This window comes from Dermacentor albipictus, chromosome 1 (genome assembly GCF_038994185.2).
Source record: "Dermacentor albipictus isolate Rhodes 1998 colony chromosome 1, USDA_Dalb.pri_finalv2, whole genome shotgun sequence".
In the NCBI taxonomy this organism is placed as follows: Eukaryota; Metazoa; Arthropoda; class Arachnida; order Ixodida; family Ixodidae; genus Dermacentor; species Dermacentor albipictus.
In genome coordinates, this window is record NC_091821.1 from 21,980,623 (window position 1) to 22,001,625 (window position 21,003).

Consider the following 21,003-nt stretch of genomic DNA (forward strand, 5'->3'; position numbering starts at 1 on the left):
CCGCCTTTGCTCAAATCTGATTCTTGTCGCGTTCTTCGCTTTCTTTTCCTTCAATTTTTCGGTGTTCGCACGGCCTGTACTCGCTTTCGTGGCTTTCTGGCCCTGGCTATGGCCACACTTTGTCCTGCTGCGTGCCTTTCTCTCCCTCTTTCGTGTGCGTCCTGGCCCGGTTTTAGACGGGAAAAATCTCGTCCGCGTAAGCCGCCTAATAGGGTTGAGTACGCACAGAATGGCAGTGGTGGTTTGATGTATACTAATACCGGCCCATCCAGTTTCTTTTTTTCGTATCAAGTAAGCGATTGCCTGACGATGGAGACGCTTTCACTTTTTTTTTCAGGCTTTTATATAATGTACTCAACTTTCCCTATGAGTGTATTAACAGGTAGAAGTGATGAGGCCGTCAACTCGTGCACAGAAGCGCGGTGCTGCGCTTGCCGGGTGTCAGGCGAGCGCGCCTCGAGAAGACCGTTTTCCGGGCATCAACCCTGCCTCGAGCGTCGTGTCTGGACCTGCACTGGTGCCGCCGCGGTCTGGGCGCGGGAGAGCGGGCGCAGAAGGGGAGGGATCGTCGGGGCGTGCTCTCGCTGAGCAGCGTCGCGGTGTTCACGTGCCGCCACTCTGGGCGGCCGCGGCTGCGCACGCCGCGGTCCCTTGCCGACGCGAGGGAGCGGCGGCCCGCGGTGTGGGCGGTTTTCCCACGGTCGGCGGCGGCGACCCGGTCCCTCTCCGGCGGCCGTCCCGGAACAGGCACGGGTCCCCCCCTCTCAATGCTGGTCGGCTTCTCCTCTGCTCGCGGTCACTTTTGGCAAACGAGGCCCCACCGCGGCTGTCTCTCTTCTCTGTCCGCGCTCGTTGGACGGACGGACAGGCCTCCCGGCGCAGGAGCTTTGATTGGGGGTGGCCGCTCTGCGGAGTTGCAGTGCGATCGGGGCAGAGCCGGGACGCGCGCGTCAATCTGGCGCCTCGTGCCGGGCGTGTCTAATTGCGATAGCGCAGTCGTTTTCCTCCTTCCCGACGCTGATACACACCCGGTGACCCCAGGTTCGTTCTCATTTTTGCCAGAGAAGGAGAGACTCGCGGTCAGCGCGCTCTCTGCGGGCCGCGCCGCCTCTCCTCCGCGGCGCCATGAGTCAGCGGGCGCTCAGCTGACTGACGCTGCTGCTCATGAGCGAGAGAAGCCCGAGATCCCACGCAGCGGCGGCAGCCCCCGTCGCGAAGCGCTGAACGCCGCCGCAAGTCGTCTCGTCGGCGAAGCGAAAACCGCTGCCGACCGCACAGGTTCGACGACCCGTCGTCGCTGTGCTGCAGGGTTTCCGCACTGTCTCCGGGCCCGGAACGCTTTCGCTAACGTCAGCGCTGCGCGCGGCTTTTCTCGGGGTTGCTCTCTCGTATGATCGTCGGTGTACACGTTGCGCCAATATCAGGGTCCACCAGATTTTTCATTCTAAGCCGGTCATTCTCATTCTTGGTGCGCCAAAATGACAATTTAAAAAGGGTATATAGGAAATATCAGTAATCTGAATGATACATTTGCAGGAATCCAAGTTTGAACACAGATTAAGCGTTCCCTATCGTATTGCCACAGTGTGTGCATTTTACGGATTTCTCACTTCCTGTTCTTTAAGGAAACTTTTGGCCCTGTTTGAAACTGTTTTTTGCTCTGGAGCTCGTTACGGCCTTGAGCTGCAGCCATGACGTTTACCCGTGATGCCTCGCGCCTTCACGGACGATGTGAAGTGCGGTGCACATGACGCGCAGGGGGGGGGGTGAGAGCGCGTGCGTCTTTGAGGCCATGTCCCGAGCCCTCGCAGTGATACAATTCGTTCGGGGGCTTTGTTTCATCCCGCGCTCGTGTTGCATTGTCTTTTCACGTGTTGTTTTCTGGTCGAAATTTGTGCGGTTGCACTCAGTAGCGTCGTGCGAGCGCTGGAAATTGCACATCGTGCTTCCGTAGAATGTCTAATACATTTTGAAGCGCTCACGTCCGACTTCCGCCTTCGTGCGACAAACATCAGCAACAAAAAAATATCGTGCACTTGAGGAATGCACCGTGTGCCCCAGCTAACGTTAGCCAAGCTGTTCAATGAAAAAAAAAAGGAGATTTAAATAACACGGTGCAAGTTACAATTATAAGGCCTGCGTTGTTCGGCCGCCGGCGTTCTGACAACCGAACTATAGTCGTATACAACTTTAGAAAAAAGGGGAGGCCCCGCCCAGATGACCGAAGCGGCGAAGTCACCGGCCGCCCGGCGCATGACGTCGGTCCAGAGTGCACGCCCATTGGTGGATGTCGTGTGCATCCGCCTCGGAGGAGTAAACGCCCCCTTTTTTCTAAAGTTGTATCTGACTATAGCATCATCGAAATCATACTAGCACCGTGTTTGTTTAATCATTTTTTTTTTCGTTGAACAGCTTGGCTAACCTTAGCTGGGACGCCCTATAGTGTGTTCGTGTGTGTGTATATATATATATATATATATATATATATATATATATATATATATATATATATATATATATATATATATATATATATATATATATATATACACACGCACACCAGATAAATGTGCTGTCCGTCTTTCACATGACACATTATATGTGCACCGCCATACTCGGCCGACAGGAGGCCGATTTTGCACCTGTTCGCTCGTCTTGCTGTAGCTCTAAAACGCCTCCTCTGTTCTATTAGTGCTTTGGGGCAATCCAACCTTAATTGGGGAGGGGGGGAGGGGTGCTGCGAGATGAAGCGTTTACAGCGTACTGGAATGGGGAGGGGGGCGCAAACGTTTACTGTGTGTGTGTGGGGGGGGGGGGGGGGGGGCGCTTCGAGCAGCTTGTTTCATTTATTTGTGTACTCGTGTAGGTGCTCGATGTAGTCAGGTCTGACCTCGTTTGTACAGTTTTGCCGCATGAAGCTATGAAGAGGGTCATCATAGAAGTATGTGTTCTGTATAGTAGTCAGACGCGCGTTGTTGTTTCAAGGCATTTTGAGTACGAAAAGGTGGATTTTGCGCCGAAACGAGTTATATAATCGCGGGCGGCTTGCAGGGGCTTTACCGTGTCCGCTAGAGATATATATAGTTTTTCATATTTTTTCCTTCATGCTGTCAGGTACGAGGAAACGGGATGGCAAAGTGCTCGGCAAGAACCAGTGGAAATGCTGGGCAAAATGAGGGTATATATATGTGTGTTCTAAGAAGAAGAAAAATGGAGCACTGTGACTAAGAGATGCTCAACAAGCAAGTGTGGCGGCCTCGTCTTGCGCGGGGCTTGGAGTTGGGGGGGGGGGGGGGTTAGTTCTTTTCAGGCAAGAGGCAAGCGAGCGCTGCGGCAGTATACGCGTTGCAAGAGAAGCCTTTTCTCTCGAGGAAGTTCGCAGACAAAGGAAGAATAACGGCGGCTTGCCGCCTTGCGGAGCCGTGCTGGGTCTTGCGGGTGCAAGAATCTCGAGAAAATGCGGAGGAAAGAGCGAAACCTCGGGAGCGTGGCCAGCGCTGCTGCGTGCAGTTCTATGGCTGCAGCGCGGTGGCTGCTCGGAGGCTGCAGCGAAGAGAGAGAGAGAAGCATGGAATACGCTGCGGCTCGGGCTTGCTGCCGTAGTAGCGGCAGAAAGCGCGTGCGTGTGTAATGATCGTGGAATGCGCCGGCCTCGCCTCTGTCGCTGCCGTTGCCTTTTAATTTGTTTCTTTCTTTTTCGTGGTACTTTGCCAGAAAGTATTAAGGGCGCCCGAAAGAGGAAACGGCGTCTAACCCGTGTCTGGCGTGGTGGCAAACCGTCTGCGTATCCCTACGAACAGCGTATGGTGCGAATGTTAGGGGCTTTAAATATATATGGTCGCTGCGCTCACCTTTCTCGTCACGGCTGTCTTGCCTGCTCACCGGTCACAATGTTGCCTCTGTACACGTCTATATAGCTCTCCCTTGCTTTTGTTTGACTATTGTAGTAGTAGTTGTAGTAGTAGTAGTAGTAGTATTCAGCTTGCGATTTCCTGCGCCCTCGTCGCTTTTCGCGTTGGCTCTCCCGCCAGGCCATCTCCGCCGTAAACGATATCCATGCGCCTTGTCACCGAACCTCTGTTCAATCTTTGGTGGACGTGCGAGTGACGAGGGCTCGATTGCTGTTAAAACTGCCGAAAGACAAATAGCGACTACTGCGGCAGTCCAGGTGACTTACTATGTTGTCTCTGATATCCTCTATTTGATCTTGTACGGTCAGCCCCGTAAATCGTCGGTAGCCGACTTACCTTATTTTTTCTTACTTGCCATAGGACCTGCGCACAGAAAGCTATATCTACTTTGCTTAAGTTCCCGAGGTCCACGGGCATATACATAACACCTTGATAGCATTGTCCGCTTGCACGATTTGCGTACGCGGTTTATTTCATTTGTGCACCTCTCTATTTTTATCCCCTTCCGCCATGTGCAGGGTACTCAAGCAGAACTAGGTCTGGTTAACATCCCTGCCTTACTATCTCTCTTGTTTGCTCGTTCGTCCACACATGGTATTGCAGTATCCGTTACCTGGAAAGCAGCAATGGCTATCTGAAAGACGAATGCTCGTTCAAAGCTGAAAGATACTTGATGCTATGGTGCGCAACGCAGACTAAGCGCAGCTTAGCCATTCTTTATTTAGAGAGTACGAGCGGCTTAACTTGGGGGCAAGCATTTCTCAAACCCGCGGTGTCCACGTTGTTTCGCAACTGACACGCCGCTAAGTTGCAACTAACCGGTGACTTCTTGGCTCTGACTTCAGAAGTCTAGCTGTCGTCTGGTGGAGCCGTCCCTCATCACCTTTCATTTTCTTTCTCTCTCTCTCTCGTTTTTTTTTTTTTCCTAACAGACACGCGGTACATCCTTTCGTGTCTCCGCCTATCTTTGTGCGTGAGGCAACGGCGGAAATGCCGCTGTGATAAGCAGCCAACGCGAGCCGCATTGCATGCTGCGTGCCTTTTGAAATGGCCCGCTTTCATTGTGCTTTCTTGCTTCCCTCCGCCTCAGTGTTTCTCTGGAGACCCGCTTTGATTCGCGTGCCGTGCGGCCGCCGTTGTGCCAGGCCGTCCCATTGCGGAGCTGGCCGTCGCGGCGCTGCATTCTTTCCACGCTTATCTGGTGACAATTGGCCGCCATCCGTTCCGTCGCGCCGCAGCGGGGCGGCTCTTTTGCATGTACCGGCACGTGCTGTCGTGGCGGCTTCCGTCGTCGCCGACTGTCTGCGCTCCCGGCGATCACCATAGACCGCAGTCGCCCACGCACTACTGGGACGCCGTCCCTGTTGGGCGCGTGCAAACCGTTCGCTGTAGTGGCTGCCTGTCGCTTATGGCCTTGCGGCAGGGATGCCCCAGACAGTGCAATTACAGGGCGGTATGCTCCATGGTGGGAAGTTGGACAATGATCTGCCCCGTCTGCCCCGGTTAAATGGGCGACTTTAGCGCCGCTTTGATCCTGTGTGCGCGCTTCGCTCTTGAGATGTCGTTCGCATCTGTGAGACGCTGTGTCACTTCGTTGGCGCGGTGCTACGTGCCAGTCGCAGGTAATGGCCATTGTGAAGCGTGGAAGTACCTTCCCGGTCGGGTGACCGGCAATGGGGTTCCGCCGGTGAACACACAACGACGCGTTCGCCTTCCGACAGCTCCTGTCGCGTTCCAGTGGTGGGGAACGCGGTATTAGTTTATCGCGTTAAATGTATACAGCACGTGATCAGAATTAATAACGGAGGTCTACCCCTTCCCCAAAACACCGCGTAAAACTGTATAAGTTGTTCTTGTTGGTGCGTTTGGAGACTGACTGTCGTAACGTTAACTGAACTATTGATTTGCAGTCGGCAAAAGGAAACTGAGCCTCTAAAACCTGGAGAAGCAAAATTTACCGATTAGTGTCTGATCCTGAAAACTAACTTTTAGGGCACGAAAGCGTCCCATGGATCATACGTTGTTTCTATGTACGCAATATACCATCGTCTTGGTTTAAAGCTTCGCCGCGTTTTCATTTACTCCTCAAATCGCACTGTCGAGACGTCATGTACCTGGGCTGAGCCGCAGCAATTGAAGTTGACTTCGCCAATCGGGATCAGTATCGGGTACTTTCTAGTGCAAATGTCACTAACGGCATCATTTACTTGCGTTTCGAATCGCAAGTTGTGTTTAAGACAGCGACTGCAAGCTTTACTGCACGAAGACGCCACGATCGCTGTCTGGGCGTTGGGAACGACTAGTCAGAGATGCCACCAACTTGCTTCATTGTCACGTCGGGTGAAGCTGTCTCACACTGACGCAAAATGTTCACGTCACATGGGCAATAACGCCTCCCGCAATAACGCCTCCCGCAATATCCCCCCCCCCTCCTTCTTCTGCATCGTTCGTTATAGGCGGGAGAAGTCTTTTGAAGAGAACTTTTGCGCTACGTGTGTTCCATCTGTTCATGAATAGATAAATGAGTTGTCTTATGGCATCAAAGGTTAATCGAAGGGAATGCGTGGCGACCTCTGGTGCCCCGGACCCTGTTGTGTGCCGAAATGTCAGATATAGTACATGGCTAAGGCGCCTTTTCTTCCCTTATCATGTTGTGTTTTATAGTGTCGAATGTCTAAGCGTGCTGTGACTGATGGATGCTGTTTGCGCAGGCGCTGGTTCCTCCTCCTCTTCGTCCCCCTCGCCGGCGTCCAGCTGCGGAGCGGGCGGTCCCTGGTGGCCCAAGGGCCTGCTGCAGGTTGACTCTCGGAGGCTGGCCACCTGCCCACCCGGCTGGCTCCTGTTTATCGTGCTCGCCGCTGCGCTCCTCCGGATAGCAGGTACGGAGAGCTGTAGGCCAGGAGCGCAGCGGATCGCCTCGCTTTCGAGTGCGTGGCTTGGGCTGCCTCGAAACGTTTTGACGGGGAGCCCAGGCACGCTGCCGCAAGGCTCATGATAATCGAGCTCTAGAATAATGTCTGTAGAGGATGGAAAGACTGCGTGAGCCCTCTCGCTAAGGGAAGCACGCCGCTGCTGCTGTTCCCCTTGGCTAGGGGTGCCTTGCGGCGCGCTCACAGCCGAGATTTGACTGCTGGTGGGCACGCATGCATTTTGAAGACTGCCTTTTCATTCGCTTTCTTCTTTATATCCATCTTATCTCCGACACGTGTTGGTAGCGAGCGACACGAACTCGGGTCCGTTGCCACCTGGGATTCGGGAACGTGCTGTCCTACCTTATGTCGGCTGCCTTAATTTGTTCTATCTGACTGTACACCCTCTTACATTCTTTGCATAGCGCCTTCTTCCTTGAATAGTATCACCCTATCACCACGCGATGCGCAGCTCTTGTCCATAGAAAGCGGGAGGCTGTCTTACTACGATAGGGAATAGAACGGTGCGGGGGAAAGGACGGCTGCTTAATACAGCAGCGTTGGCAGTCTCTACGCTACTTCCCGCACCGTAGCACACAGTGGTTTCCGAGGCGCGTCTAGCCGTTTTCCTCCCGCTTTTTCTCCCTACCTTTTCTTCTAGATCCCAAGCGCTAACGGAACGCGCACGCAGCTTCGCTGTTCGCGCGTGCCCCGCGGTTGGCCCGGTCTCTCTCTCCTCATTGCACACCGGGACGTGACGCGTGCACGCTGTTTGAGGCAGTGTTGTATTCTCTCTCTCTGCCCCCCAACATTCGCCTCCCTCTTTTTGCCTGCCTTCGAGGAGGGGAGTCGGGCCAAGAACACCTGGTGACCGGCCTTAGCCCCAGAGGGCGTTCTCTACCGCTTCCCTTTTCCTCCCTGCCTGTTTTTTGCTTGCTTGTTTGTTTCTGTCTCGCGCTTAAAGCACAGCTCTCGAGCAACGTGGTAAGTCCGCACTCACGCAAGCACGCGACGAAATGCTGATATACCACGACTCTGCAGCAGTAGCTTCGCCTCTTCTCGCCCCTTTCCCTTCTCCCCTTTTGCCGGCTTCGCATGTTCCTGTTTGGCGTTTATGCTCTTCGTTGTACTCGTGCCTGTCCTGTACTAGTCGAGCCGTCTTAAAGGTGGTGGACGTATAACTAAAGAGAGATAAGTACAGCACCTGGCAGCAATGGAGTCCCTGTGGCTGTGTGCCTTGGGAAACTGCCTACTGATCTTCGATAGCACGTCTATTGCGCACGTGCTGGTGGGCGAGTTGGTTGTACATGTTTACGACGAAGGCGCCAAATAAAACGACGGACGAAGGAAGACGTGGGACAACCACGTCTATTGCGCTTGGCTTCGAGTGAATCGTTCCTGGTTGCGGACGTCGTATGTCCAGAGCGGGGGCAGCAGCAGCGTGACGGAAGTACGCTGTGTGTGCTGAGGAGTACGGGGCGCGTTGGGTGTCATTTTTTGCTCCAAAACTGGCAAGAATTAAGAGGTCACGCTGTGTCAGCTCGCGGCGATGGCGCCGTCGTCACTGCCTTCTAGCCTATTGCCCGTGACTGTGTTGCGCTGAGGCCACCCCGCGTGTGTCGGGAAGAGACGTTGCCGACGTGGTGTGGTATGCGCTGGACGTTGCTGTTCGCGAAAGCGTGGGTCCTTTGTGCGCGCTGACCGAGGTGCGTCTCTCTTGCACTCCTCCCTGTCACGTACCTCGCGACCGAATTGCATTGCCCGCGGCGTCGGCAGCGGTCGTAAATCTTCCTTCGACGCCGGCACTTTTTGAGATCGTCGCACCTTCATTGGTCGGTGCCCTTTCTTCGCCTCGTCACAGCGGCAGCTCTGTCCCCAAGCTCTCCGGCGTCTCACCCGCCGTATCTTTCTTTCGCCCCTGTACTCTTCGGGGCACCCTGCTTCCGTTTTACTCGCCTTTCTTTGCTCCTCTAGCTCTCGGGACATCGCGGCTTATTTATTTTCCAGCGCGCCCGCGGCTTCCTTGTGCCGGGTGGCGGTTTCCGGGAATCGGCGCGCGCGGAGAAATACCTTTCCCGGGCCTCCCGAAGGTCGACTTCCTGGTGGCGACCTTGCTTGACGCGTCCCGTGTGCATTTCTTTTTCTCGCTTTCTCGTGTACGTTTTCTTCGGTTTTCCCCGGCTCCTCAAAAACAGCCGCAAGAGGAGGAGGTCGCCTCGTGCTGCAAGTCGCACATGTTGCGCGCTGCTTCTCCTCTCTTTTGTTGCCTCCCACTCTGTCTCTACGGCGTTGTCGCCCTGTGATCGCGGTGTCTACATGGCTGAATTTATCCCTGAAGGTGACCTCTGCTGTACAGCGCTCCAGACCGCAGAAACGGTGATGGCCAGGCCTTCGTTTCTACGCACCAGAAGCAAGTTAGAAATGAATCCGATGCGTGAAGAAGGCGTTGTGCGTGCGAGATACCTCGACAAATTTAAGGCGCAGATTATACTCGCGCTTGGGCATAGTCGCTGAAGGCGATTATTTTTTTCGTTTTTTTTTTATTCGGATTGAGTGTTAATGAGCATTTCGTTCATCGTAATGTCACTGCATAAAACTCCGGTTTACCTGCTGCCCCCTCCCCTCAATCCTGAGTTGTAGTCCAGTTGGCTCTGGGCATCATGTTGGAGATCATTGTGGCGCTACAAAATCAGGCATCCGAGCATCCACTGCGCGTTCTGTTTCTGAGAGCGGCGAACTCCCACTGTTTGGGAAATAGTAACGCGGACGGCACTCGACGAGTGGTGCCTCCATGCCGCGCCAACGTTTTCTTTTTTTTTTAATCTTTTTTTGGTACTATTATTTTACCATCATCGGATAGTCTTTAGCCGCAAGTTCGTTGTGAGAGACGCAGCGGCTGTGCAGTGGCCCTTGAACTACAGCAGGTGAAAGATAATAATGGCGAGAAAACAGGACGTTTGCGGCTGGACCACGGAGAGGGAGGAGAGTGGCGCTGGAAGCGAGCAGGCGGCGCCACGAACGAGGTGTGCTCGCTTTTCCCCGCGATTACAGCACAGTCAGCGAACGTAGACAAAGCGCGGCGCAGGAGCCGAGAGGCTGTGGTGAGCAGCAGCAGGGTATCAGCAGCGATGTCTTCGTTAGACGCGGTCTTCAATTACCGAGTCGTCGAAACGGAACTTGCCGCCGCCGCCGAAGCTCTCCAGCGCGAGCAGTGGCTTGTGGTGGCCGAAGTGGGGGCGGTTTCTGGAGGGGGGGGGGGGGGGGGGGCAACGGGAGGCGAAGCTGCATTCCTTTCGCGAGCCGTAGCCGTGCGCGTGCGGGTGGTCGCGTTTCTCTCCGCGCGCGGCGCGGTGTTTGGTTCGAGGCGCTGGCCTCTTCTAAAGAGGTCCGGCTATGCGCCGCGGGTTGCGACCTTTCCTGTCTCGCTTTCGGCCTCCGCGCGGAATCTACTCGCCTCCCACCTTACTGCCCTCCCTCCCAATGGCCCCCGCACGCCATCGTTCTTTGGCGACCCATAGTGTGCTGGAAGAAGAGACCTGCAAGGAGCAAGCTGGACAGAATGCCGGCGCTATCAAGGAGAGGGCTGGACGAGGGGCCGATTGGCCACGGTCGCTTCTAATGTGCACGTTTTACGTTTTGCAAACAGACGCGCCGGGGGAGAAAAAAAAGAAAGAAAAACGTCTCCGAGAGCGAGAGTCGTGCGCGAGGTTAGGGGAGCGGATGCGGGGGGTAGCTGGAGGGTCGCGTGTGAGTCTCGTTCTTCTTTCTTCACTTTCGCGAAACGTCACTTGTGGGGGGTGTTATAGACCGACGTCTTCATTTCGTGAGGCGGTGAACCACTAGTACTTTTGTTTCTTTTTCGAGCACATCGGCGGCTAACGGACATGTCTGCGCTCGCCCGTAAAGATGACCGCTTCCTTCAGGTTATGAACCCGTTCTTTTAAGCCTATCGGATGTCAAAATTTTAATTCTGGCATCGTTTGAAACATGTTCTGTTTACCAGCTAAAGCACTCTGGACTACGTGATCCGGTCGTAACATTACTTTAGCAACTTTGATTTCGAAAGGGGAAGAAATACACAGCGTTGATTCGGATTTTTTTTTTTTTTTTTTCTCCTTGTTCAGGAGAAACTGCGCACCGCCTGCGTCCGTGTACAGAGCAGTGAGTGCCAGGGAGCCTTGCAGGTGTCATTGCGCACTCGCCTGCGCCGTGGGTCCAGAAGGCGTTTTCATTGTTTACGTGTTCACACTTCTTTCTGTCTCTCTCGCTTGGAAATCGTTTTGCCTGCGTGACATCTGGTCCCTAGTTGTACCCGTGGCACGCGCGGGTTTTCTTTCTTCTTCTTCTTTTTTTCCCCCTCGGCCCTCGAGCAGGCATATCCGTCGAACGGGCCGGCCGGCTGCATCCGGGACGACCACTCCAGAGAGAACGTCGCGCGCGGAAGCGAACGCACAATGCGCGCACGCATCCCATACGCGCCAGGTCCGGCGTGCTGTTGGCAGGTAGCGCAACAGCAGATAGGAGAAGGCACTGTTTCCGCGGTGCTCGGACGGTTTCGTCGTTGCGCACCACGTCCGCGCCACCTGGGATCCGCGCTCACTCGAGAGCGCACGCCATTGCGCACAGCTGCTGCCGCCGGCGCACGGGGAACCACCGCCGAGGAATGCGAAAGAAGAAAACGAAAAACAATCTTGCCACTGAATTGAATGGAGGACGACACGTGCGATGTTGAGAGTTGGCACTACATGCGTCTTTTTTTGTTTAGTCCAGTGTTGACCATCGTTGCAGTTTCTTTTTTTTAATCATTTATTTAATAAAATAAGTTTAGCTTTACCATTGGCTGGTATGGCTGACCTCTACCGCTTGTCGTCCTGTTCACCGACCAGTTTGCTTTCGCGTGTGTTGTATTGGCCAATCCGCGCCGCCCCTGCCAGGTGCGCGCGTGACGCTGAGTATATATGGGCGAAGCGGGCAGTCGACTAGGTCGGTAACGGTAAGCGGCAGCCGCAGAACACTCTGGCAAATGGAACGTTATAGCGTAGCGTGGCCACTTTTCGTTACCATTAGCGCACGTTCTCTGTACCTGCGTGGCAAGGGCGGTAACGGCAAAGCGGTAACGCGGTGCTCGAACGTTCTGTTATGCGTTCCGATCCTCTGCATGTGCGCGGGGTCACCGGATACGGTGCTCTGTTGCAGCTAGGCTTTGCGCTAAAGAATGCTCGAAGCTTCAGGGCAACCGTCCTCTCCTGCTGTCGTTCTTGCTTTTGATAATAGTTGCCAACGCTAGCCAGTTGATTTCGTCAGTCTAGTAGGGTGGTCTTAGACAATTTACATTCCGCGTAACGCGGCCGGCGCGCGTGTCGGCCTTCCCTGTGACTTTCTAGGCGTGTACGCCGCTTTGATTCGTTGAATACGAGACAGAAACAGAGTCGTTTAAAGGCGGCTCAAGTATTTCGTAAAGAAAGCGTGCCTTTTGCATTACGAGGGGTTACTCGGCAGTAAGAGTGTAGCTTTCTGCACGTATTTCACGGTAATATTTCCGAAAGTTTGTTATTCGTGTAGCTACAGATGCCCCCATCTCCTCCACCATGTTTTAAACAATCGCAGAAGCGAAAAAATAAAAGTTGTCCAATGAATGGTATAAGGCTGTTCGTTTCGGGAGTTTATTTGCGCTTGCTGACCTCGACGCAAATCCACTCCTGTCCGACAGGTGGCTACATGCACAGCGTTTCGAGGGGCCCCCCGACTTGCTCGCTGGTGCGCGGGGACTTGTCTATGGATGGTGCCTCGTCGCCCAGCTCGGGCGATGCCGCGGCTTCCTCGATTGGTCAATGCGCTGTTCGGATGGCATAATGACGCGCGTTTGTCGCGTATCAGCCGGCGCCGCCTGTGTGAACGCGCAGAGCCCCTCTCAGCCCAGAGTTCGTTCGCCCCGCGCCGAAAAGCGAGAGGCGCGCACGCTCAAGTCGCGCGATATGTGCCGTGCAGCAGTGTATACAACAAGCTCGGCAGTTGTTGTGCGGAGGGCTCTCTGGCGCCGCCAGCGCTGTCGGCCGGCGACACGGGTGAAGGCTCCCTGCTCGGCTTGGCCGCTCAGCCGTGGCGCCTTGTTTCCCCTTGGCTGGCTGGACCTCTCCTCTGGCCGGACGGTGATTAGGGCCCCCGCGGCTATGGCGAGCGCTGCCCCTTTTCTTTCTTTCGTTCCTCACCCGTGCGCGGCCCCCGAGCGCGCTCCTGTCTGCGCTACATACGCGTCCTGGCGTGTTGACGCCGCCGGCGGACGTCTCTCAAGTCGCCCGAGCGGTCGCGAACGTCGGCGACGGCGTCCGTGCCAGCTGGTCAGGGGCCACTAATATGACTAGACCGGAGGTTTGCTGGACTTCAGCTGCGGATTGACTGGTGCGCTAGAACTACGGACCGAGTTTAGCCGCGCCCCAAACCGGCCGCGACAAGAGCGAGAGACACGGCACGCGGGATGGCTAGAGCGTATATGACTTGATTTCCTACGGGCAGTTTATTCGAACTCGAGCGAGCCGCGAAACGGACTACCCTGAACATCGCGCGCACGTTACCAGTACGGCGACCCGCGCTGGGGCCGCGCTGCATGGCCGAAACGTCGGCGTTGTCGACGGAAGGTGCGGCGGTCGTCCCCGTCGGCATGCGTCCGCGTGTGTCTCCACGTCATCTCTCGTTCGTCAAAAGCGACCCGTGTCGGCCGCTTTAAGCGGTCCCTTATTAAGGGGGCGGGTTCTTGCAAACACATTCATTGTGCGTCATCGCATCTACCCCCATCCTAGCGCTCCCTCTCCCCTCGCGGCGACCGGCACACACAACGCCCTGTCTGTTGGCCCGGTTGTCTCCGCGTTGCCGGGCCCAGACCGTGCATGCGGTCGCCGCCGCCTATGTTTGTTCCGGCCAAACGCCCCTGTGCAGTGCGCATAACCCGGGCCGCTGAAGAGAATAGAACACGCCACCCCCGCCGTGTTGCGCGTTTGTTGGCGGTCTCCTCCTTTCTGTCGACTCGCTCGTTCCGGAGTGGAACGAGCGAAGGGGAAGAACCCCTTCGCGGAAGCCGTGGGCCACGAAAAGGTGCCGCGTGTGCTCCCAGCGTGGTGGCACGTAGCGTCCGATTTTAGCTATCTCCGCGCGCTCCTTGAAATTAAGGCGCCTATTACAAATACGGCCGCAGATGCGTGTTTCAGGGAGTGTACAAGGATTGAACGCGGGACGTCGTATTATCTTCGATGATGTTCAGCCTGCTGACGACATTGTCGGCGGCATGCTGTGAACAGTTTCAACACAAGAGCTGCGCGGAACGTTGCATAGGAGATTGCGCAATGTTAGCGAGACACGGACGGCGGGTCTGGTGCGAAAACTATTGTCTACACAGGCCGCCTCTTCAGTACCACAATAGACAAGGAAGCGCGTGGACGAATGCTGTTAGAAAATAAGAGACGGCGGTTGTATCAGTAGCGAGTGTTGGCGCTTGTTCCGAAGGAGGAGTACGATCCGCGTCCGCCGATGCGTGGCCTTCGGGCGTGCATTGCGTCGAAGGGAGGAGCGTTGGACGTCGGTCTTTGAAAGTTCGCCGCTGCGTTCGCGTGAACGACGTCTGCGCCCGTTCGAGTTCATAAGGTTGGAGACGGCAGAACCACAGATGTATGTGGCATTGATGAGGAACACGTAGCTAGCATAATTGGCAGGTTCGCGATTTGCTATAGGGGACCTCTTTGATTTGTCATCCCGGACTGCCCGAGACGCTGCATACGCAACGCTCATTAGTTCGAAGCACCGGCTCGGGCAGTCCGGGACGGATAATCGAATAGGCCCAGCGTGACCTTACCCAAGTAATCGATGTAACAGTGGTGACTTATTATTTGCTGTGCTAGACTTTTTCTTGAGTTAAACGCCAAGTGTGATCGCCGTACCTTCTCACCCGCGTCCATTCCCCGTCTTCTGGGTGTAGGCCTTGCTGCAATGCGATGAAGATCCAGCCTTGCTAGTCGTAGATTCGCACGTGCCCTCACAATGCTTTAACGCGTCGAAATCGGCCTGCCTCCTGTCTGGATCGAAGTGCTCGTTCGCTCATTCGTTTTGCTGACGCGGCCATATACACAAGGCCCGGTGGTGCTTTCTTGTCGGGCGGCTGCCGTGCTGCGTGTGTCGGTAGGAGGGGGCGTTTCGATATCTCGGGTTTCCCCCTTTCCTTCTGCGAGCCGGTCGCTGGCTGTGTGATGGGCGATCCGAGCCGGGGGCCAAAGAATAGTGCTCCAGCAGCTATCTGTACAAGACCGGGCGGCGGCAGGCAGTAGTCACGGAGCCGTTGGCGACGTCCGACGTGCGAGGTGACAAATGAAATCTCCCTGCTGCTCGCGCTCTTTCTTTCTGCTGCCCTCATCTGATTCTTTCTCGTGCCGCCTTCTTAAGGCGCCCTCTTCAGCGGTTTCACGCATCCAGTCTCCCCATTCCCCCCGGTGTACTCGCGTTTTTTGCGCTTTTCTGCAGCCGTACGCGTTCTCCCCGTTTTGCTGCTGCTGCTCGGAGCAGGCGGCTTCCGTTTCCGTCCCTGTTTCCGGTTAGAAAGGAAACGAGACGGTCCGTTCGACCTAGCGTCGTGCTCTGGCTTTTTGCGTTTTCGTATTCGTTCCGTCTCCATTTCGTCTGCACAGAAGCTTTCTCGCCCCCTCGGCGTCGTCTGCTCCCCTCGGCGTCGTCTGCTAGTCCCCTGGCCCCCCTCTACCACCCAACTTAACCCATGTCCTTCTCGCTGCCGCGGCTTGATCCACCCTTGTCTCGCTCCTTTCCTTTAGTAGTCGCGCCTTATATGCGGGCCCTGGACCTCTCTCTCTCTCCATCGTCATGTATCGCTTCTCTTCTTCTTTTGCATCTTGTGGTTTGCCTCTGTTTACACTAACATTATTTTGCTAGTGCGCTGCGTGTCGTCTGGCTTGGTCTGTATAGTAGTCGTGGCTGTGTGTTTTTGTTTCCTCCCTATAGTATAGTGTTCCAGTGTTTGTGCGGCGCCGCTCACGAAGGCTCTATAGGCAGTGGGGAGGATTGAATGAAGGTTTAAAGATGTAAATGCGAAGTGTGTGTTTGATAAAGCAACAAAAAACCAATGTAACCGGTTGCTCCTTTGATATAGCGTCTTTCTTCTCGACTGTCGGTGTAGGGCACGTCGCGACTCGTGAGGCGCGTGGTTTGAGCATTTGTTCGTTCGTCTCATCCGCGCGTAGTGATCCATTCTTATACAGCTGGCTTTTGTCGCGTCCGTTATTACTTCGTAAAATTATTGTAAAGTTCAAGTTTGTCGTTTTTTTTAAACAATCTCAGAAGCTGCAAATTCCTCCATCGATATTCGGTTGGAGAAATTGAGTAACGCTTCTGGGAAAAGTCGTGAGACACCTCTTTGAGCGGCTAGTATACATTTGCGGAGACGATAAAAATAAGGGCGTAGCTCTCACATCGTTAAGAAGTTATTGTGGTTGGGATTAGAAGATAACCAGAGATGGTTAATATCTGCAGTGACATTGAGAGCAAGGTAGCCTGACCCTATCCTGCTCTCGAGCCGTCGTCACTGTAACACCCCTCCTCGGCGCCGCGCTACGCACGGCGCGTTGTGTAGACTGGCCTCCTAGATTCGGGAGTACGACGTATGACACTCTCTGCGCCACCCGATCACGGAGGCCGTCTATTGACAGTGTCAATGCAGAAGGTTCACGCACGCATTGTACACACACGCGCTGTGTAAAGCATTTGCACAGGAGGTCCACAAGAGTTTTCGGAATGCGCTAACTTAGAAAAAGCACGAATGCTCCACAGCGTAAACGTCCAGCATGACGTTGAGGCGCATTGCAAGCACATTGCGCATGGCGTACATTCTGTGTACCATAAGCTATTATTATTATTATTATTATTATTATTATTATTATTATTATTATTATTATTATTATTATTATTATTATTATTATTGGAGAGCGAGAGGGGTATTGCATTGCAGGTGTATCCTGCGCGGTGCACTGCATTGTTTGCGCCTACCTGCTCAGGTGGTGTTCCGGGATTTGTACGGGAAATCAGGGCCCGGGTACACTAAGCCGTCAGTGTTCTCAGGAGCGATTCATAAGAATATTCGTCTAGCCAATCCTTATAAAGAACGAAGTGGTAGCGACAAATATACAACTTACGAACGAAAACCTTTTGTCATTCTGGCCTCAAGATCAACAGTTTGTTCCTTTTCTCTCTCTCTGTCTCTCTCTCTCTGTCTGTCCCTCTCTCTCTGTCTGTCTCTCTCTCTCTCTATCTCTCTCTCCCCTGAGGTTATTAATTAGACACACTATTTTTCATAATTATATTAGTTATATACACACTATTTTGGTTGTTTTGTTATGGCCGATAGGAATTTAGTTAACTGATACAGCTACTGTGAGCCTCACCAGATATTTCTGCATGCTCTACCACAAGCGGTGGTCATGAATTTTGGGATACTAAAGGAAAAGAATGAAGAAAAGAAACGGTCACTGTTTTGGGACGGTTGACGGGGGGGGGGGGGGGGGGGATTTCGGTAACTGGAAAGTACTATAGATCACAAGAAAATTTACAGAAGCTGTGCTGGCGATGTTAATACGTTTATTGCGTGTGCAAGAGAGTCGGTGGTCTGCTCGCTCTACGTCCTGCTGCGATCGACGGCCGAGCACTGTATTGCGAGCGTCTGTACCCAACGGACCCGGCACGGCTGGAGCGTGGCCTCCAGGTTCCTTCGCCAGGTCCGCGATGCAGTGGCGCGCATTTCACGGACGCCGGGTTGTCGCCGCCGCTCCTCGGGAACCTCGCCGCGTTGCATTGCCTCGCGGGCCGCCCTGCTCGGGATTTTCGCGCGTGCATAGCCTCGCAGGCGCGACTGTGGCGGCGCGCAAATCGAGCGCTCGATGCGAGCCAGGTCGCGAGCCTTGAGAACCAAGGGCGGCTGTAGGCCCTAAACCGTTCGCGTTTTTTTTTTCTTTTTCTTTTGTCTCCGGTACGAACGGCCTCGGTTCGTGGAACGCGGACCTCTTCCGTCGCTCGAGATCTATGCAGCTAAGTCGTCGACAACGATACGGCTGTGGGTTGGGTTGCTCATCCTTCCCCATCCCCACCCCCCTTTCTTTAATATATATTTATCGACACACTTGATAAACCTCCTCGTTTGATAAACCACCACGCTTCTGCGTCTGCCGGCCAATTCTGTGGCGGAAACGCCGATCGACCTCCACGGTGTCTTGCCAACTTTTTTTTTTCCTTTTCCACCGCATGTTCGTGAGCCCCTGTTAGACCACAGCCGCTTTACAACTCGCATCCTCTTCGAGGCTGCGCAGTATTTGCACTGTGAAGGGGTGAGCGGCACGTTAATATCCTACCGTCGTGATTTTCGTTGGCTGTTTCAGGACTCGGGACCCCGCGTTCTTGTAAGTAAAGCTTGGTTCACACTTGAAGAAAGGGAACCGAGGGGCCCGATTTTTATTAATTATATCAGAAGAAACCAACAAAGACGCCATCCCCACCTGCGTCCAGTTGTTTCTTCATCCACTTTAATTTCCATTAATTTATCATTTATTTAATTCAGTTAGTAAGTGCAAGTAATTTCTCCCATGTTGTCCTTGCTGTCCTTGTTTGCTGGCTTCTTATGATGTTCACACTTGCGCGATACGCTGGTGTTAAGCGATTGTGGACGCGTAGCATCGTTGGCTGCTGTTGCTTATCAAGCGCCATCCTCGTCCTGATTGTGCCGGATTTCTTGGGTCTCTTTTCCGCCTTCTGAAAATATATGTTCCTTCACTTTATTGTCGATAGCGTGAAGGCCGGGTATCGATGTACATTCGTGATCCGGCGCCAAGAATCGCCGGTATGCAAAAGAGCTTTCAAAACAGCGCATGGCAGGAAACTGACCTCCTCTGTTGGCAACATGCGCTCGTGGAAACGCGCGCGCATTTGTGTACACGCACGCCTACACGGACTTTCGGCGGTGGGATTTACCATGCTTAATGCGCGGGTACACGATTACGGGGGTCGTGGCCGCAAATGCGTGTACGGACTGGGAAAAAAACACTCCGCGGCCGCACGCACAGCTGGTCATTACGATCTCATTCGTAATGCTCCCTCTCCGATGGCGGCAGATGGCATGCACCGTAATGACAGCTGTTTATGCTCTCTGCGTTTGTCCGGCACCGTGTTTTCTTGCGATCGCTTCCTGGCATTCGCTGCATGCGATTTTCCTTGCGTAGCGGGCGGTACGAAAGTATATAACCTGCAAGTTAGTTCACTATTAGACAACAGCGGTCGTGTAACAGAGACGGCTACGCTCTCCGGTATGTCAGGACCTTATTGAAGCGCTTCGGCGATTTGTCCGCCGAGTGCGGATATCCAAGGTCGACTTCGAACACCTCTAACAACAGCGCATGGAGGACGATGTCGAGATAAAAACGGAAGCCAGCGTGCGTTTAGCCGTATTGCAGTGCGTGCGTCTCTACGGTCAATGCGAGACGAGTTAGCCACATGGAAGTCGCTACGTAATGACACAGCGCCGTAAGCTTTGCGGGATTGGCTCCCTTGTTTTCGTTAGTCCCGGATTGCCGCTTTCGGGTTGTGGGCAGATCCCCGGCGTCGTTTCACGCGTTTATGCCAGTGCCTCTGCCGCCGGGCGGCGCGACGTTCGAGATTTGCTCGCATGCACGCGCTCGCGTGCTTCCTCCTGGGTTTTCCTTTCTTGCACCCGTCCCTCGCCTCCTCCCCGCGAGAGGACCATCTGCCGAGGCGGCGTGCGCCATGTGCTGCTGCGTTGCAGTGCGTCAAGTTGCGTGGCGCGTGCCGCGTCTCGGATATGAAGGGGGGGCGCAGAGGGGGCGCACCCCTCAGAGCGAACCCCCCACCTTCTTTCTGCCGTCCCACCCCGAGGCCCCGTTCTTTTGCTTTCTTCGGGATCCGTTTTGTGCTCCGGAGCTCTCCCTTCCTCTCAGTTCACCACTGTGGTCCGCTTTAGGCCCGACGCATGAATCGGCTCGAGCGCTTTTTTTTTTCGTACCTCGTGCCTGACATTTCGTACGTGTTAATACTTTACTGTCCTGGTGCTCTAGGGCCTTTTTTTTTTATCCCTAATTTTCCTTGTATACGTGTACACTTCTTTCGATTTCCGTATTGGTTCCCCTGCGATTTGAGCGAAGAGCTTTAGCGCCAATATTGCGCCAGCAAGTCTCGTTTCCTTGGGCGCCTCTGTCTCTCTGTCTGTGTGTGTGTGTGTGTGTGTGTGTGTGTGTGTGTGTGTGTGTGTGTGTGTGTGTGTGTGTGTGTGTGTGTGTGTGTTTTTACGAATTCGCTGGAAGTTCGAGTGCCCCGCCTGTGAAGCCATGATCTCGCACGCTTTCTAGCTACATTGCGCTTCTCCAGTGTAGCTTCCCTCACATTCTCGCCTGAAACTGGTCACCTGCGCTGAAAAGTAGTCACGCGCATCTTCGCACAAGCAGCACGCACCGCTGTACCACACGCGCATAGCGGCTGTGAAACCCACAAGATACGAGCACGTGATACGATCTTTGCGAACCGCCTTCTTTTTTCTTTGTCGTCTCAACGAAGTACCGGTGTAAATGTACTTGCGCATAAATACCGATAGTCAGCGTTTTGGCCTGTTGCTTTTTCTTTTATAGTTGCTGCTGCCTAGGGTCAGACGGATCTAGACCGTGTTCACTGACTTATTGACATTGAGTTCATTGACATTCTTTTTTTTTCACTTTGTACAGACAACCTAGAGATAGCTTTCTGTGGTGGATCTCGACTAGAGCCTGCTAACAAGGAAGGACTCAGTTTTAGTGACACCAAATGTGCCCATGTGGCAGGAATATATCTCCTCTTGGCTAAGTATGTTTTCTATGTTGCTAGAGTAACGTTGCCAAAGTACACAGCGCTGTCATGTCGGCAGTTATTGCACGTTCTGTTTGCATGCCTCGACGCACTAGTGTGCAAGTAGTCCGCGGAAATTACGCTTTCCATGTCGGGTATGGCTTCGTAAGTGCAAATTGTTCTTCAGTTTCGACGCGTAATATTTGGAATAGTCGCACTTTAGAGACAGTCGAGCAGTTCGTTGCAACACCGTTTCCGTGCGTGTTGTTGCGTGCGTACATAAGTGCTGATTGGCAACTTGCGGAAAAAGCGAGAGG

General features: G+C 54.0%; 1 protein-coding gene across 10 annotated transcripts in view; it reads left to right on the forward strand.

The window, feature by feature from the left end:
* Nucleotides 1–21,003, forward strand: part of LOC139060400 (protein spitz-like) — a 178,984-nt gene that overhangs the window by 135,368 nt on the left and 22,613 nt on the right. For 9 of the 10 annotated variants that reach the window (XM_070539507.1, XM_070539526.1, XM_070539503.1 and 6 more), the window contains one exon: nt 6,623–6,790. In XM_070539507.1, coding sequence (XP_070395608.1) covers nt 6,623–6,790 — 168 coding nt within the window. Of the gene's footprint in view, nt 1–5,454; nt 5,534–6,622; nt 6,791–21,003 lie in introns of those variants that run through there. The other variant, XM_070539500.1, reaches the window with a different exon arrangement.